The sequence below is a fragment of the Palaemon carinicauda genome, chromosome 10, assembly GCF_036898095.1.
Source record: "Palaemon carinicauda isolate YSFRI2023 chromosome 10, ASM3689809v2, whole genome shotgun sequence".
Taxonomy (NCBI): domain Eukaryota; kingdom Metazoa; phylum Arthropoda; class Malacostraca; order Decapoda; family Palaemonidae; genus Palaemon; species Palaemon carinicauda.
Genome location: NC_090734.1, coordinates 113276696 through 113296024, shown reverse-complemented (window position 1 = coordinate 113296024; position 19329 = coordinate 113276696). Strand labels below are relative to the sequence as shown.

The 19329-nt window shown below is 42.5% G+C and overlaps 1 protein-coding gene across 1 annotated transcript in view; it reads left to right on the top strand.

Annotated features, from left to right (window-relative positions):
* Positions 1-19329, top strand: part of LOC137648188 (DNA helicase MCM8-like) — a 122388-nt gene that overhangs the window by 87541 nt on the left and 15518 nt on the right. Inside the window, exons 9-11 of the mRNA XM_068381116.1 lie at positions 97-242; positions 16443-16665; positions 18931-19092. Coding sequence (XP_068237217.1) covers positions 97-242; positions 16443-16665; positions 18931-19092 — 531 coding nt within the window. The remainder of the gene's footprint in view (positions 1-96; positions 243-16442; positions 16666-18930; positions 19093-19329) is intronic.

Genomic DNA, 19329 nt, shown 5'->3' with positions numbered 1-19329 from the left:
ATATCAAATGCTGCACAATAGTATTGTCAAGTATTATTTAAATATTGTTCTTTATATTTGAATTGAAATTTTATTGTGATTATTTTTATATTTCAGGAGTTAGATTGTTTGTTATCAGAACATGTAATGGCACTCCACAGCAGGTCTGGGGAAAAAATGCCTAAAGGGCCAAGTGGTGTAAGGGTACGCAGGGAGGATTTGTTAAATGCTTCGAGTGTTGTTGATAGAGATAAGCCCTTGAGGTAGGTGCCACCTTTCGTTTCATTCATTGCCATGCCAAGGTTTTGCATTTAGGGGCACGATAACACCAAGATGCTTAATGCTTTTATCAGATAAGCTTACTTGTTCTGGTGCATATACAAACCATTGTCCTTAACATAGGATAGGTGACAGCAAAGCGGAGTACACGGCCATTAAAATTTATAACAAGGTGTTACCAGTAGGTAGCAGGGGAAGCACTGCCCCCCAGCTGACTCACTGAAAACCCACTTTGATTTCAGCTGTTAGTGTGAACAGATATTCTCACCACTGGAGTTCGGCGTCAATGACCTTAGATGTCAGAATGCCAGCTAACTTCTAATCAATCAACCAATCACCATTGGAGTGCTGTCTTACACTAATATATCCTGTTTCTTTTTCAGAATGGATGGGTACGAGTGTTTTGGTGAAAATGCTGGATATGCTGGTATGTCTGGTGGTGTCGGGCCATAGGTCTGTCAACTTAATGTCCAAAAGGAAGAAGAAGTTCCGACTTTTCTCACGTTCACTCAGTGCTCCCTTCTGACTCTTCCGTGTCAGTCTCTTCCGGAGGCTGCTCAGGTAAGAGTGATGGCCCTTTAACTTTAGGGCAAACCTCGAGACCGGTAGACCCTCTCATATCTCATAGAGAAACGATGGAGATTTCCTCTCGAGGGTAGCCTGATATACAGATGAATGTTTTACAACTGTTGTGGCCTTCCTTGGGCCTGAAGGGTTTGCCCTCGAAGGACAGGCTGTTGGAGGCGTTGGTTCAGAGGATTAGGCAGATGCTGGCTCAAAGGGCTAGGCAGGAGAGTTTCTGCTCTTGTCAGAGATGCCATCGTCTTGTTACCCTCCAGAGCCGAGATGATACCTTCTTGGTGTCATACCAACCAGAGTTCACTGCTTTCTCTAAAGGCACTTCCAGTTGAGCCCCCTGCTTGAGTCTCCCTCGGGAGTGCTCATCCGGCATGCTCTCCCTCTGGGAGATGAGTAACGTGTCTGTGCTCACCCCCTAAGCTCGTTGACTCTTCAGAGCCTATGGAGGACAGAAACGCAAATACACATACTTGGCCTTACCTGTGGAGATCCCATTTGCCCCACAGGAAACTCGGAAGTGCCAGCGTGCACCTGTGCTCGAGTGCCTTGCTCTTCGGATCCCTCTCATTATCACCATCAGGAGCGCATTTATGAGCATGCCCTGTTTCCTGACACTTGGCGAGCATGAGCTTTATGAGAGTCATTGACTCCTGAGTGCAGCTGTCTCTTGTGTGCATACACCAGGTATCTCAGCTCTTACCTTCTTCTAACCCGGAGGAGAGAGAACACATTGTAGCACGCTACCTCTGTACGCACACCTACAGCACGCGTTGCTACAGCACGCTAAGGTTCGGTAAATACTTATTTAAAGACAGGTAGACAACACCTAAACTACCTGTCACAGGTATCTAGCATTGCGCACAATTATAGACTTCAAGTTTCCAAGGATGCAGAGGGAAACCAGAGGTATGGGCCTCTAGACTAGACTGTCACTCACAGCTCTCACACTTCCAAGACCTAGCTGAGGGCATCAGGTCTCGGGCACCTTAGATGGTTTACCCTTAACTAAAAAGCTTCGGGATTGTCCCTATTAAAGTGGTTGAAAATTTCCCTCTGAGGCTCCATAGTGATTCGAGGTCACTTAGGGAGATCTCATACATGGACGAATTCCGTCCCTCGCCTTTGATTCAGAGGTGTGATGTAGAGTTTCCCCGTAAACACCCTGCTGAGCGGTTACAAGCCCACCATGATTTTGACACGAGAATTTTAAATGAAAAGGGCGTATCTAGGTTAAGTTGGATTGCTGTATTTTTTTTATATGTATTAGGATTATGACATTTAGTTTTAAGGTTATGTTAAGTTTTAAATATCCTTCTCTACAAGAGTCTGATAATTTTTTGGTGGAAGGAAAATTAATTGTAGCAAAAGAGTGGGGGAATAGAGTACGTGGATGTAAAAGGGAGCTAGTGAGGGTGAAAGAGCTAATAAAACCAGGGGTAAAATGCAAATATCAAGAAAGGTTGAAAATGGCATATGACAAAGTGAAAGTAAGAGAAACTGGTAATTTGGAGGAGTGGAAGTTAAAGAAAATTTTGTTGGGATTGCAAGTGATGTGTGTGGCAAGAAGTTTGTTGGAGGCAGCATGAAGAAGGGCAGTGAATGGTGGAATGAAGGAGTGGAGGTAAAAGTGGAAGAGAAAAAGAGGGCCTTTGAAGAATGGCTGCAGAGTAATAGTATAGAGAAGTATGAAAGATATAGAGAGAAAAATGTGGAAGTAAAGCGCAAGGTAAGTGAGGCAAAGAGGGCAGCTGACCTGAGATGGGGTCAGGGATTGGGTCATTCATATGAAGAGAATAAGAAGAAGCTTTGGAAAGAAGTGAAGAGAGTAAGGAAAGCTGGTTCAAGAATTGAAGAGACAGTGAAAGATGGAAATGGAAGGTTATTAAAAGGAGAGGAGGCAAGGAAAAGGTGGGCTGAATATTTTGAAAGTTACTGAATGTTGAGGATAATAGGGAGGCAGATATAATTGCTCTTACATGCGTTGAAGTGCCAGTGATGGGAGATGAGAATGAGAGAGAGATTACAAGAGAGGAAGTGATGAGAGCACTAGATGAAACGAGAGTAGGAAAAGAATCTGGTATGGATGGTCTGAGAGCTGAGATGTTGAAGGAAGGGGATGTGACTGTACTTGAATGGTTGGTGAAATTGTTTAATATGTGTTTTGTGTTGTCAATGGTACCAGTAGATTGGGTTTCTGCATGTATTGTACCACTATATAAGGGTAAGGGAGATGTGCATGAGTGTTGTAATTCAAGGGGTATTAGTTTGTGGAGTGTAGCTGGAAAAGTGTATGGTAGAGTACTGATTAATAGGATTAAGGATAAAACATGGAATGCAATGTTAGAAGTACAGGGTGGTTTAGAAGAGGTGGGGGTTGTATGAATCAGATTTTTACAGTTAGGCAGATATGCGAGAAATATTTAGCAAAGGTTAAGGAGGTGTGTGTTGCGTTTATGGATATGGAGAAAGCATATGATAGAGTTGATAGGGAAGCAATGTGGAATGTGATAAGGTTATATGGAGTTGGTGGAAGGTTGTTGCAAGCAGTGAAAAGTTTCTACAAAGGTAGTAAAGCATGTGTTAGGATAGGAAATGAAGTGAGCGATTGGTTTTCAGTGAGAGTGGGGCTGAGACAGAAATGTGTGATGTTGCCGTGGTTGTTTAACTTGTATGTTGATGGAGTGATGAGAGAGGTGAATGCTCAAGTGCTTGGACGAGAATTGAAACTGGTAGACGAGAATGACCATGAATGGGAGGTAAATCAGTTGTTGTTTGCAGATGATATTGTACTGGTTGCAGATGCGGAAGTGAAGGTTGGCCGATTAGTAACAGAATTTGGAAGGGTGTGTGAGAGTAGAAAGTTGAGAGTTAATGTGGGTAAGAGTAAGGTTATAAGATGTAAGAAAAGGGAAGGTGGTGCGAGGTTGAATGTCATGTTGAATGGAGAGTTACTTGAGGAGGTGGATCAGTTTAAGTACTTGGGGTCTGTTGTTGCAGCAAATGGTGGAGTGGAAGCAGATATACATCAGAGAGTGAATGAAGGATGCAAAGTGTTGGGGGCAGTTAAGGGAGTGGTAAAAAACAGAGGCTTGGGCATGACTGTAAAGAGAGTTCTGTATGAGAAAGTGATTGTACCAACTGTGATGTATGGATCGGAGTTGTGGGGAATGAAAGTGACGGAGAGACAGAAATTGAATGTGTTTGAGATGAAATGTCTAAGGAGTATGGCTGGTGTATCTCGAGTAGATAGGGTTAGGAATGAAGTAGTGAGGGTGAGAACCGGTGTAAGAAATGAGTTAGCAGCTAGAGTGGATATGAATGTGTTGAGGTGGTTTGGCTATGTTGGGAGAATGGAAAATGGCTGTCTGCTAAAGAAGGTGATGAATGCAAGAGTTGATAGGAGAAGTACAAGAGGAAGGCTAAGGTTTGGGTGGATGGATGGAGTGAAGAAAGCTCTGGGTGATGGGAGGATAGATGTGAGAGAGGCAAGAGAGCGTGCTAGAAATAGGAATGAATGGCGAGCGATTGTGACGCAGTTCCGGTAGGCTCTGCTGCTTCCTCCGGTGCCTTGGATGACCGCGGAGGTAGTAGCAGTAGGGAATTCAGCGTTATGAAGCTTCATCTGTGGTGGATAATGTGGGAGGGTGGGCTGTGGCACCCTAGCAGTACCAGCCGAACTCTGTTGATTTCCTTGTCAGGCTTGGAGGAACGTAGAGAGGAGAGGTCCCCTTTTTGGTTTAATTTGTTTGATGTCGTCTATCCCCCAAAATTGGGGAAAGTGCCTTGATATATGTATGTATGTCCTCAATAAGAGTCCAGTTGTAAGATGAAACTAATGGAGAAACCAATGGGAGCTATGAATGGGCAAGTACTGTAACTGAAATGAAGAAAGTGTTCATGGTGAAGGTGCAGTCGGAGGAGTGGCCTCTGCTTTGGATGAAAGGTTGGTACTAGAAGATAAGACAAAGGTAAGTGATAATGGTGAATGTAGTGTTTGTGATAGTGAGGGTAAAGGAATTAGACATAGTAAGGATGAAAAGGAAGGTGATAGAAAGAATAAAAGAGGTAAAAGTACTGTAATGTGAAGAATGAAAAGAAAAAATGTCAGGATGAGAGCGCGGGTGATCATGAATGGGTGAAAGTGGTAAGTAAGTAAAAAGGTAAGAAAAGTACGATTAGGGATAGGGATTTTAATGTAGAATTAGATTCTTTGTATTCGAGTGAGGAGGAAGAAAAAAAGAAGGGATTAAAATTGAAGATAATAGTGAGAATGAAGTTGAAGTATGTAAGACAGTGTTTATGGGAGAGGTACCTCGGTGTGAAAGATTTAATGAACATAGTAGGGAAGAGTATGACCTTTTTATTATTATTATTATTATTACTTGTTAAGCTACAACCCTAGTTGGAGTATGAAAGGTTTTGTCATGCTAAGTATGGTGATAATAAGAGAGTTTGGGTAAGGGAAGTAGAAGAATATTTGGCAGGATATTTGCTGATGATGTATGGGGTAATAATGAATGTAGGGGATGTTGAGTATGAAAATGGGAAAAAGAATAATTAGGCAGGTAAAAAGTATGAAAGGAAGCATGAAGTATAGGCGTAAACATTATTTTGATGAGGCACAAATGAATATGGGAGAAGCGATATCAATGTTTGGTTTTTGGTTGGAAACTTTAGCTAGGAAGAAGTATGGGGATGAAGGTATAAATGAGAATAAGGAAATAAAGGGGAAGTTTTTGATACAGTACCAGAGAATGTGTATGATTTTATTAATTTGAAATGGGAGGAGAAAATGAGATAGTTGAGGATTATGAGTTGGATAGGAATATGAAAGAAAGTAAATCGGTGACTTCGAGGACTGGAATAGAGGAAAGTGTGCCAGAATTTGGTAGGTTTCGAGATGCTTTTATGAGAGTGAAGATGATTTTTTGACTAAAGAAGAGGTGGAGAAATGCAAGATGAATGTTTGGAAATTGATAGGTCACATTGTATTGGTTTGCAGACTGTGGTTTGACGTAGCATGCAGATTAGTGTCAGAATGCTGACCATACTCTAACCTTGCATCACACAAAAAATACAATAAAATCATATAAGAATATTATAAAGAAGTTTTCCAGAAAAATATACTGAGTCTGGTTCATGAATATCAATTACATAGTACAATGCTGTACATATACAAAATATATTTTATTGTACTTAATTACAGTTATCCTAACTGTAGAGAGCTACGTTTTCTATCATGCGCAAACCAGCCATTTTCTTTAATTCGCTCATATTTTTAACAGTTTCTAATTTATTGTACAGTTTAACCCCCCCCACCCCCGTTAACACCAGGATTATGTTCCTGTATATGTTCCTGGAGAGGTCTTGTTAACAGAAATTGTGTTAACGTTACATAAAAGTTAAAATACACAATAAACAAAATTATTGTATGTACGAATGCACAATGCTACCACATATGAATGTCAAACACATTAGCGATTTATTTTTCTTTCATTTCAGAAAATAAATAACAGATCGTAACATATTTTTCAATATTAAACTTACCCGATAATCATGTAGCTGTCAACTCCGTTGCCCGACAGAATTCTACGGGAGGGATACGCCAGCTATCACTATACTAGAAGGGGGTGTACTCACCAGCGCCACCTGTGGCCAGGTACTGCAGTACTTCTTGTTGACACCACCTCACTTTTTCCTCTGTCGTGCTTCCGGCAAGACGTTCTGGGATACGCTTATGATTTTGGAGTATTGTTCATGGTTTTTGGTGAAGTATTTCTCTAAGATTTCAGCTTTCGCTATACTGGAAACTTTTCTAATTAGCTTAGATAGCTTTTATTTGGTTTTGATTAATGGTTAACGATCTTTTTGCTTGATTTGGAATCCCCCTTGACTAACTCTTTGATTCAAGATGTCTGACCTTTCACAAGCCCCACCCCATAGACGATGTAGGTCTTGTAATAGGCGTGTTCCGAAGGCCTCGGTTGATCCTCACACCGCTTGTTCTGACTGTAGGGAAAGACCCTGTCAGTTGGAAGATCGATGTGAGGAATGCGCCGGACTTTCGGAACTTGAATTTGTTCGATTCCTGAAATATTCAACCAAGTTAGAGAGAGAGAGAGTTAGGAGGAGTTCTTCTCGCTCTTCACTTTTTTCCTCACCTCATGATCCTCAACCTTTTCCTCCCCCTGTAGTGGCTACCCCCGAACCTTCTATTTGTGCTCAACCTGATATGTCCGATGTTTTGCGTGCCATTCAGGCTTTAGGTGACAAAGTGGAATCGGTGGTTAGTGACCATAAGTCTCTTATGGCAGAAGTCAAAGAACTTAAGGTCAAAAGTGCAGTGGGAGGTGATAGTGCCAGTGCTGTGCCAAGTGCTAGTGTCAGTGCGGTGCCAAGTGCTAGTGTCAGTGTCAGTGTGGTGCGTGAGGGTACTTCTGTGCGTGCCAGTCGTCCTCCCAGTCCGGGACCTCTTGCAAGCTCCCAAGCCCAGGGGAGAAGCAATGTCGAAGGGCAAAAGGGTTCGGCAGGCCTTGATCGGCGCACAGAAGTATCCTCGGTGGTTGCGGGCGTGTCTTACAGAGACCGTCACTCCCACCCGCAGACGATTGAGCCCGTCTTTTACTCGTCTGCAGAAGAAATGTCAGGGAGAAAACGCTGGACTCAGGTCTCAAGACCTCTCAAACGCAAAGTCCAGACCTCAAGAGTTCTACAACCTGGTTGCAGTCATTGGATTAGCTCTGACTCTCCGCAGTCATCAGGTGACTGCACACCTCCTAAGAGAGGTAAGGTGATGCCGCAACAGACCTCATCTTCTGTTAAGGCTTTGCCTCAGCAGACCTTAGCGTCTGTCGACCCCAAGATGACTTTGCTGCAGTCCATGCAGTCACAGCTTGCGGTCTTAATGCGTGAGTGTCAGGCTGAGAAGGTTACACCTCCTCCTGCGATCGCTCCGCCTCACCGCAGTCCAGTCTGCCAGGCGTACGAAGTTGAGGTTCCTCAGGATACCTTACCGCGTACTGAGTTGCCAGTTACCAGCGGTGTGCAGCAACCTCCGCCTTCCTTAAGGCAACCTCAGCATTGGGAGCAGGAGTCTTATGCCTTACTTCCTCCGCTTCCGCTTGCGGTTCCACCAGCGAGGCAACAATCTCTTGAGGTACGACAACCTCTTCCATCCATGAGGCAGCCACCTCAGCACTCGCTGCAGCGACCTCAACCCTCCTCAAGGCGAGAGCCTCAACTCCTTAGGCTAGCACCTCAGGAACCTCAACTCGCGAGACAAGAACTGCGTTCTGCGCAGCCGCTACCTCAACTCTCGCAGCTCACACCTCAGGAACCTCAACTCGTTCCTCAGGAACCTGCTACTGCGCATCCGCAACCCTTACAGCAAGCGCAACTCTTGAGACAAGAAACTCATGCTAGGAGTCAGCCACCTCAACCCATGCGCCTACCTTCCTCTACTCTTCTTGACCAGTCTTTGCAGCCTGAACCTCAGGTTTTAACTCAGCAACAGAGACTTGAGGATGAAACCACAAGCGTTTATGCACCCGCTTGTTCAGATTCTGCTGTTCAGCATACCACTGTTACATTACCTCTCACTTCGCTACACTCTGGTGATGAGGTTTCTGAGGAGGAAGCTGCGCACCTGGATCCCTCTTCAGACGTGGAAGAACCCAAGTCTTCTCCTCTTCCCATTGACTTTCGTAAGGTCCTGGCTCTTTTCAGAGAGGTATACCCGGACCATTTTGTTTCTGCTACCCCCCGCTCTCCTCCATCTGAGTTTTCGCTGGGCATGCAACCTGTTAAGTCAACTTATACTAAGCTCGTCTTTGCTAGGTCATCTAAGAGAGCTTTAAGAATATTAGGGGAGTGGTTGCAGTCTAAACAGCAACTAGGGAAGACTTCCTTTATGTTCCCACCTACTAAGCTCACTTCTAAGGCGGGCGTATGGTATGCCACAGGAGAGGAACCAGGCTTGGGAGTCCCTGCCTCTGCCCAGGCTGACTTCTCAAGTTTGGTCGACTCTCCTCGTAGATCAGCAATGAGGCGCTCTAAGGTTTGCTGGACCTTCTCCGATTTAGACCACTTCCTAAAGGGTGTATTTCGTGCCTTTGAGATGTTCAATTTTCTAGACTGGTGCCTGGGGGCCCTGAGCAAGAAGACCTCCCCTGCGGACAAGGACTCGGCCATGCTTTTAATGTCCTGCATGGATAAAGCTATTCGGGATGGGTCTGGCGAGCTTGCTTCAATGTTTGTGTCAGGAGTTCTTAAGAAAAGGGAGCAACTTTGCACCTTTCTTTCTTCCAGCATCACACCTTGTCAAAGGTCTCAACTCCTTTTTGCTCCGCTTTCTAAGTTCTTGTTTCCCGAAGAGCTTATCAAGGATTTGTCTGCGGCCCTGATTCAGAAGGACACTCATGATCTTGTGGCCTCTTCAGCTCGTAAGACTAAGGTTGCTCCCTCAGTTCCCAGGACTTACCGCACCCCAGTGGCTGATACTCCTGCTACAAGGTTTATTCCGCCCTTTCGTGGCAGAGCCCCCAGCCGAGGAAGCTCCCGTCCAGACTCTTCCAGGAGCAGGTCTAGGAAAGGTCCCAAGACTTCAAAAGGCAAACACTGACTCTCCTTCTCTCCAGACAGCAGTAGGAGCCAGACTCAAGACCTTCTGGCAAGCTTGGGAAAGGAGAGGTGCAGACGCCCAGTCTGTCAGGTGGCTAAGGGAGGGTTACAGGATACCATTCTGCCGCAAACCCCCTCTGACCACTTCTCCCATCAACCTCTCTCCCAACTACAAGGAAAAGGACAAGAGGCTAGCGTTGCACCAGGAGGTGTCGCTCCTGTTACAGAAGAAGGCAGTGGTTATAGTCCGGGACCATCAATCCCCGGGCTTCTACAACCGTCTCTTTCTGGTGGCCAAGAAGACAGGAGGTTGGAGACCGGTGCTGGACGTCAGCGCGCTCAATGCTTATGTCACCAAGCAGACGTTCACTATGGAGACGACGAAGTCGGTCCTAGCAGCGGTCAGGCAGGAGGACTGGATGGTCTCGTTGGATCTGAAAGACGCTTACTTTCACGTTCCTATTCATCCAGACTCCCAACCTTTCCTGAGATTCGTTTTTGGAAAGGTTGTGTACCAATTCCAAGCCCTGTGTTTTGGCCTAAGCACAGCTCCTATGGTGTTTACGCATCTGATGAGGAATATTGCAAAATTCCTCCACTTATCGGACATCAGAGCCTCCCTTTATTTAGACGACTGGCTGTTGAGAGCCTCCACGAGTCGTCGCTGTCTGGAGAGTCTCAACTGGACTTTAGACTTGATCAAGGAACTGGGTCTGTTAGTCAACTTAGAAAAGTCCCAGCTCATTCCCTCCCAATCCATAGTTTACCTGGGAATGGAGATTCGGAGTCAGGATTTTCGGGCTTTTCCATCGGCCCCAAGGATAAGTCAAGCCCTAGATTGCATCCTGACTATGCTGAAGAGGAACAGTTGCTCGGTGAGACAGTGGATGAGTCTCACAGGGACCCTGTCATCATTAGCCCTGTTCGTCGAGTTAGGGAGACTCCTCCTCCGCCCTCTCCAATTCCATCTAGCAGCTCATTGGGACAAGGATTTGACACTCGAAGCAGTCTCTATCCCTGTCACCAAAGAGATGAAGACCACTCTCTTGTGGTGGAAGACCAACCTCCTTCTCAAAGAGGGCCTATCGTTAGCGATTCAGACCCCCAATCTTCATCTCTTCTCGGATGCATCAGACTCGGGCTGGGGCGCGACCTTGAACGGACAGGAATGCTCGGGAACGTGGAACAGGGAACAGGAAACGCTCCACATCAACTGCAAGGAGCTACTGGCAGTTCATATGGCCCTAATGAACTTCAAGTCCCTCCTGCTAGGCAAGGTGGTGGAGGTGAACTCCGACAACACCACAGCCTTGGCTTACATCTCCAAGCAGGGAGGGACCCATTCGAGGAACCTGTACGAGATAGCAAGGGACCTCCTCATTTGGTCAAGAAGTCTAAACCTCACTCTAGTAACGAGGTTCATTCAGGGCAACATGAACGTCTCAGCAGATCGCTTAAGCAGAAAAGATCAAGTCATCCCCACGGAATGGACCCTTCACAAGAGCGTGTGCAACAGACTTTGGACCTTGTGGGGTCAGCCTACGATAGATCTGTTTGCCACCTCCATGACCAAGAGGCTTCCTTTGTACTGTTCCCCAGTTCCAGACCCAGCAGCAGTTCATGTGGATGCTTTTCTGCTGAATTGGTCCCATCTCGACCTTTACGCATTCCCACCGTTCAAGAACATCAACAGAGTCATTCAGAAGTTCGTCTCGCACGAAGGGACACGGCTGACGCTGGTTGCTCCCCTTTGGCCTGCAAGAGAATGGTTCACAGAGGTACTACAATGGCTGGTCGACGTCCCCAGGACTCTCCCTCTAAGAGTGGACCTTCTACGTCAACCTCACGTAGACAAGGTGCACCCAAACCTCCACGCTCTTCGTCTGACTGCCTTCAGACTGTCGAAAGATTCGCTAGAGCTAGAGGCTTTTCGAAGGAGGCAGCCAGTGCAATTGCCAGAGCAAGGAGGGTATCCACTCGTAGAGTCTACCAATCCAAGTGGGAAGTCTTCCGAAGCTGGTGTAGAGCCAATGCAGTTTCCTCTACCAATACCTCTGTAACCCAAATAGCTGACTTCCTATTACATCTAAGGAATGAGAGATCCCTTTCGGCTCCTACGATTAAAGGGTACAGAAGTATGTTGGCTTCAGTTCTCCGCCACAGAGGTTTGGACCTTTCTTCCAACAAGGACCTTCAAGACATCCTTAAGTCTTTTGAGACTTCTAAAGAACGTCGTTTACCCACTCCAGGCTGGAATCTAGACGTAGTCTTAAGGTTCCTTATGTCTCCTAGGTTCGAACCTCTCCAGTCAGCTTCCTTCAAGGACCTTACCCTCAAGATTCTTTTCCTCGTCTGCCTTGCAACAGCTAAAAGAGTCAGTGAGGTTCATGCCTTCAGCAAGAACATTGGGTTCACATCCGAATCTGCAACATGTTCTTTACAGCTCGGATTTTTAGCTAAGAATGAACTTCCTTCACGTCCTTGGCCTAGATCGTTTGAAATTCCTAGCCTTTCCAACATGGTAGGTAACAAGCTAGAAAGAGTTCTTTGCCCTGTCAGAGCTCTGAAATATTATCTTAATAGGTCAAAACCTATACGAGGACAGTCAGAAGCCTTATGGTGTGCAATCAAGAAACCTTCGATGCCCATGTCCAAAAACGGAGTTTCGTATTATATAAGGCTTCTGATTAGAGAAGCCCATTCTCACATGAAGGATGAAGACCTTGCTTTGCTGAAGGTAAGGACCCACGAAGTGAGAGCCGTAGCCACTTCGATGGCCTTTAATAAGAACCGTTCTCTGCAGAGCATTATGGATGCAACTTATTGGAGGAGCAAGTCAGTGTTTGCATCATTTTATCTTAAAGATGTCCAGTCTCTTTACGAGAACTGCTACACCCTGGGACCATTCGTAGCAGCGAGTGCAGTAGTAGGTGAGGGCTCAGCCACTACATTCCCTTAATCCCATAACCTTTTTTAACCTTTCTCTTGAATGCTTTTATTGTTGTTTTTTGGGTTGTTACGGTAGGCTAAGAAGCCTTCCACATCCTTTTTGATTTGGCGGGTGGTCAATTCATTCTTGAGAAGCGCCTGGGTTAGAGGTTGTGTAGAGGTCCTTTAGTATGGGTTGCAGCCCTGTATACTTTAGCACCTTAGAGTTGATTCAGCCTCCTAAGAGGAACGCTGCGCTCAGTAAGGAAGACGAACTTAATAAAGGCAGAGTAACGGTTCAAGTCGACTTCCTTACCAGGTACTTATTATTTCATTGTTATTCTGAAATAACTGATTATATGAAATACGGGATACTTAGCTATCCTTTAGTCATGTACACTGGTTTTCACCCACCCCCCTGGGTGTGAATCAGCTACATGATTATCGGGTAAGTTTAATATTGAAAAATGTTATTTTCATTAGTAAAATAAATTTTTGAATATACTTACCCGATAATCATGATTTAATTGACCCACCCTTCCTCCCCATAGAGAACCAGTGGACCGAGGAAAAAGTGAGGTGGTGTCAACAAGAAGTACTGCAGTACCTGGCCACAGGTGGCGCTGGTGAGTACACCCCCTTCTAGTATAGTGATAGCTGGCGTATCCCTCCCGTAGAATTCTGTCGGGCAACGGAGTTGACAGCTACATGATTATCGGGTAAGTATATTCAAAAATTTATTTTACTAATGAAAATAACATTTTTCTTTTTAGTCTTACCCCCGAAAAAGTGTCTGCTGCAATCATAGTAGTTTGACTGTGAGCCAGGAGGGGACAGTCTTACACCTCATTATAAATTTTAAAAGCCGTGTACTCCAGCTTTGCTGTTATCTATCCTATTTAAAGGATTCAGGTTTTTATAGCTAGAAAAAATACAAATTTCTTTCAAATTTGTTATTTTAATATATACTGCATGTCTTTAATGAGTTCATAATTAGTAAGGATTCATTTTGCAGGTATTTTGATACTATGTTGAATTTGTTTAAACTCCATATGAAAGAGTGGCTTTCGTAAGATACCTGGTTTTAAAACTATGTAGACACCACCTCCAATTTAACCCTGGATAGGTACGCTCCTCGGACACCCCTTTAAGGGTATACTCGGACGCGAACGACCCCGACGCCAAAAAAAATTCTTGAAAAATCAGTTTTTGCAGTAACCTCTTTTTTTCTTTTGCCAAAAAAAACTTCAATGAATGCTTAAAACAACTGTAAAGATAAATACTACTCATCTGCAGAAAAACTATTTATTATAAATATTTTAAAAAATTAAGTAGAAAAAAAAAAAGACCTGACATAAAAATTCATAAAAAAAAAGTTTATACATATATACACAAATCCTTTTAAGAATTGATTCTTGAATGTTTAGGACACATCTTGATGTATTTTGGATGAAGTCAGACCCATGGAGGTGAAGATCTGAAATGAGAAAAAAAGGGTAACTTTTTTTGGCCAAAAAAATTTGTCCAAATTTCATGAATTTTTTTGGGTACCCAAATGAAATAGGAAGTGGCTAATTTTTTTAGGGAATAAACATATGTTATCCTAAAATAGAAATATGTAAAAAAAACCTTCATTATTTTGTAAATTACATTTATATCAGGGGCCATATCTAAAGGTAATTTTTTGAGTACTTAGAAATTTCGTAAAAAAATACATATATTTAATATATAATATGATATTTATGCAGGTAAAAATATACCAAAATATCACAACTTCTATAGGGAACAAGAATATATATAGATAGGGCAACTTACGCTTCGGATATGTCCACAAAATGGCCGCTAACCACACTGACTCAGACTCCCTAATCTGCCACTTGAAATGTAGGAAGGGTATGTCAATTTCAAGGTGTTATTTACTAATCTAATTATTATTGGATATGCATAAAAATTGTATGGTGGGTTGCTGGATAATTGTCGATTATTTTACGACTTTAAAATTAAAATTCTGACCCAAAAAAAATTTTTTGAAGGGAAATAAAATCGAAAAAAAAAAACAAAAATGTGAAACAATATAAAAAAAATTTGATGATATTCAATCAAAAAAGAAGTAAACAAAATTTTCCGACAAATAAACATCTAGAGGAATCATTACTCTGTGATAGTTCCTTAGTACGTAGTAATTTTGAAAGAAATGGGAAAAAACGAAAAAATGGCAATCACCGGAAAATCGAACACATACCTATATATACGCCATATCTGGCTAAAAAAAAGATAGGCATGGGTAGCCAGATCATCTAGAAACACTTTCCAACACTATAAAAATATAAGTTTTGCGACACTACTTGCCAATTCCTTACGGTAACATGACTAAGCAAAAAAATGCAAAACAAATAAAAAGGGGCACTCGCGGAAAAATGGCTAACATTCTAATATACGGCATTTCAGAAAAAAAAAAATTCAGCCACGTGCTAGGCAAACCATCAAGGCACATTTTCCGACAAATAAACATATAAATGAATCATTACTCTGTGATAGTTCCTTAGTACGTAGTAATTTTGAAAGAAATGGGAAAAAACGAAAAAATGGCAATCACAGGAAAATCGAACACATACTTATATATACGCCATATCTGGCTAAAAAAAAAATAGGCATGGGTAGCCAGATCATCTAGAAACACTTTCCAACACTATAAAAATATAAGTTTTGCGACACTACTTGCCAATTCCTTACGGTAACATGACTAAGCAAAAAAATGCAAAACAAATAAAAAGGGGCACTCGCGGAAAAATGCCCAACATTCTAATATACGGCATCTCAGATAAAAAAAAAGACATGCACGTGTTAGCCCAACCATCAAGGCACACTTTCTAACACATAAACATGAAAAAAAAATCAATTATATACGGCAATTCCTTACTACGTAGTAAATTTTTACAAATATTGAAAAAAAAAACAGAAATTGGCAACCGCAGTTAAATACCCAATATACCAATAACTACGTCGTATCTGACAAAAACAAAGTCACGCATGGGTAGCCAGATCATCTAGACACACTTTCCAACACTAAAAAAGCAAAAGTTTTATGACACTATTTGGCAATATCTTACGGAAAAATGACTTGGCAAAAAAATGAAAAAAAATGAAAAAGGGGCACTCGCAGTAAAATGCCCAACATTCTAATATACGGTATCTCAGATAAAAAAAAAGACATGCACGTGTTAGCCCAACCATCAAGGCACACTTTCTAACACATAAACATGAAAAAAAAATGAATAATATACGGCAATTCCTTACTACGTAAAAATTTTTACAAATATTGAAAAAAAAACAGAAATTGGCAACCGCAGTTAAATACCCAATATACCAATAACTACGTCGTATCTGACATAAACAAAGTCACGCATGGGTAGCCAGATCATCTAGACACACTTTCCAACACTAAACAAGCAAAAGTTTTACGACACTATTTGGCAATATCTTACGGAAAAATGACTTGGCAAAAAAATGAAAAAAAATGAAAAAGGGGCACTCGCGGTAAAATGGTCCTCGTGGTGATGAACGACATTTTAACTAAAAAAAAAATCATGCACATGGTAGCCAAACAATCCACCAAGACTTTCCACAACTGATAACCTATAGAAGTTGCACCATTCTACGACAATTTCATAATACGTAATAACTTTGATAATTATGCAAATTACCTTAGAAGGGTAAACTCGGTCGCGCTCGACCCCGACGCGTCTCAGAAATCGGGGAAGGAGTACAGCTACAGCAATGCTCATCTGGACACTACTAGAGCGTGTAGGGGAGACACCTCCTGCAGGTCGATCACCCACAAATTCAGTCACGGGGGTGAGTCACGTGAGAAAAACCTCTTTTTTTTTGACGCTCGGGGTCGCGTACGACCCACCGTACCTATCCAGGGTTAAATGTTATGAGATTTTATTTACATTAACTTTTTAAAGGATTTGAAAGTTCTTATGAATACTGACTAAGATTAAGTAATCAACTAAGTGTGTACATGTTTTTATTTCTTAAACTCTATTCCGTTATAGTGAAAGACTCAAGTACCAAAGTGAGGAACCTTTAGATCCAATCCCTCATCAGCTTCTCCGCAAATACATCTGTTACGCCAGAAAATACGTCCGCCCAAGAATAACCAAAGAGGCTGCAAAAATCATTCAACAGTTTTACCTTGATCTTCGCCAAAAGCATCAAAATACCAACTCGACTCCAATTACTACAAGGCAGTTGGAGTCTTTAATTCGTCTTTCCGAGGTACTAATTCACTGTTTCTGTTATGTAGGTAGTATGTAGGTTGTGCCTCTAGGAACTTTTACTTGTTCCGACACCAGATTACAAACCTTACGTTCTTTTTGTGCTCTTCCTCTAGAAGCTTAGTTGTATCAAACCTAGGCATTCTATCTATCTTTCTGTTGGGTGTTTTGTTTTAATTTCAGTGTGGCAATGAGGAGCTGGTGATCACTACCAATATCTGAACCTCTTTAGCTTCTTATATTTCTCAGAGTCCTCCTTCTCTATTAATGGCAATGTGATCTATCTGATTTTTGTAATTGCCACATGGTGAAGTCTATGTATACTTGTGGATGTTCTTATGTTGGAATAGAGTGCCTCCAATGACAATATGTTTTGCTGAACAGAAACTTATGAAATGTGCTCCATTTTCATTTGCAACTTTGCCAAGACCCTCGACACCCATCACATGCTCTATCCCTTGAATATTTCTTCCAACTTTAGCACTGAAGTCGCCAATCACAATTTTCATATCTCTCTAAGGGATCTCATCTATTACCCTCTGCCGTTCTTCATAGTATTCATCTTTCCTTTCTTCAGGGAAATCAATTGTTGGGGCATAGCAAACTATACTACTCATATTGCACTGCTTTGATTTGAACTTTGCAAGTAACATTCTACTATTTACTGCTTTCCAGTCAGTTAATGCCTTTTCTGCTCTTGGTGTCATCATCATTCCTACCTCTTCTCTTCTAACTCCATCTGATCTTGCTGAGTAGATATATATATTGCCTTGGTCTAAAGTTTCCTTACCAATCCCCTTTGGTATATGATTATCTTACAAGCCAACGTCTTCATTGACAAACCTGCGTTAGTTGTGTATGCATTCGGTCCTATTCATCGCCTCCAGGCAGGTAGAACATAATTCTACACAGCGGTTGCCACAATGGAAGTCTTCCATTCACTCACCTCCACTGCCTCTCTGGTGATTCTTGTCAACATAATCCTTTGGGGTTATTTGCTTCTCTTCTCTCCAGGAGTTCGAGAACTTGTCGTATCTCTGGCCGATTCCTTGGATCCTCTCCTCGGCCCTTCATTCCTGCATCAAGACATAACCCCGTGGGGTTATTCCCCTTTTTCTTTCCCTCTGTTCTAGGGAATTGAATTTAGCTTGGCTTACACTACAGCTATAGCTACTTAGATGTGGGGTTTTTTCCAACCAGCGAAATTAAGCAATGTTGTGTCTGGTCAGTACTTTGATAGGTACCGCCTGGGAACACCAGATGCTGTTAGCATCTCTTCTTACTCCTCCGTCAGCTTACACTCCCTCGGAACTTGTATAAACAACTTCAGCCCTCCAGCCACGCGATCCTCCTCCAGAGAGGCATATACAACCAACCTTTAGCCTGACCTCGGTCTTATTTGCCAACCCTTTGACAATGATGCTCTCCCACAGCCTAAGATTGCTCATCGGACGATATTGTCTTCTAAGGATAACTCCTTTTCTCGTCCTTGAGCTAGGTTTACCCCGTTGTGGGTAATCCCCTCCTACGAGTTCAGAGTACTCAGCTCTTTTCAACAAGGACAGAGAATCTGCAGCTCAGCTACAAGAGTATTCTTCTCTTCCACCCACCTGTTGAGGTGTGAGGGAGGTTTTCTCTTTAACCTATGCATCTGAACATCCGGTCGGACAACCAGACTCGGACGTTACATCTTTTTGGTCGAACGATGGGTTTCATTAAGGTATCTCCAAGCTTCTAAAGTTAATTCTTTCTATTGAAGTCTCCAGTTTTGTCCTCTCTTCTTGTAACAAGTTAGTTCATCAAATTCTGTTTGGCAAGGAGGCATACAGTCAAACAAGTAGTTAGTCCACCAGACTTTCCATTTATAAATAAATGGGAATGACAGTTTATTGATGTGAATTATGCTGTAGGTCAGGTTTCCTTTTTGTTTAGTAAATTTGATTTTTTTAATACAATATTAATGATATATTAGTCTTGTGTCATATATTGCATTCAGAATAAACTCGTTTATAAATAAATGGGAACGACAGTTTATTGATGTAGTTATGCTGTAGTTCAGGTTTCCTTTTTATTTAGTAAATTTAATTTTTTATATATAATTCATATGTTAGTCTTGTGTCATATATTGAATTCAGAATAAACTAGTTGTTTTGCAGAGATATTTCTGTTCTTAAAATGTACATTGTTACATATTTCTAGTTCTTCCAAGTTACAGTACAATATAAATTGTAGCACAGTAACAGATATTATTCCTGACATCAAATAGGCCAGAGCAAGGTGTGAGCTACGTGAAGAGGCAACAGAAGATGACGCACGTGACGTGGTGGAAGTGATGCGCTTCTCCATGATGGACACCTTCTCAGATGAGTTTGGCCTCCTGGACTTCCAAAGGTCTCAGCATGGCGCAGGAGCTAGTAACAGGGGCCAGGTGAGTTACACTATACTGAGGTACAGTCTCGGACAATTCCAATTGGGCTGCTTTTCCTAGTAAGGATTTGTGATAGGATTTGTGTTGGTCGCCCTGACAAGGAAAGTAAATGGTGTGGGGTAGGTAGTCCTCATTGCTATTTCTGGTCTTCATTAACAACATAGATTTATGAATAACTAGTAGAATAGCCAAATTTGTTGATGATACTAAACTAGGCATAAATGCTGCAAACTCAGA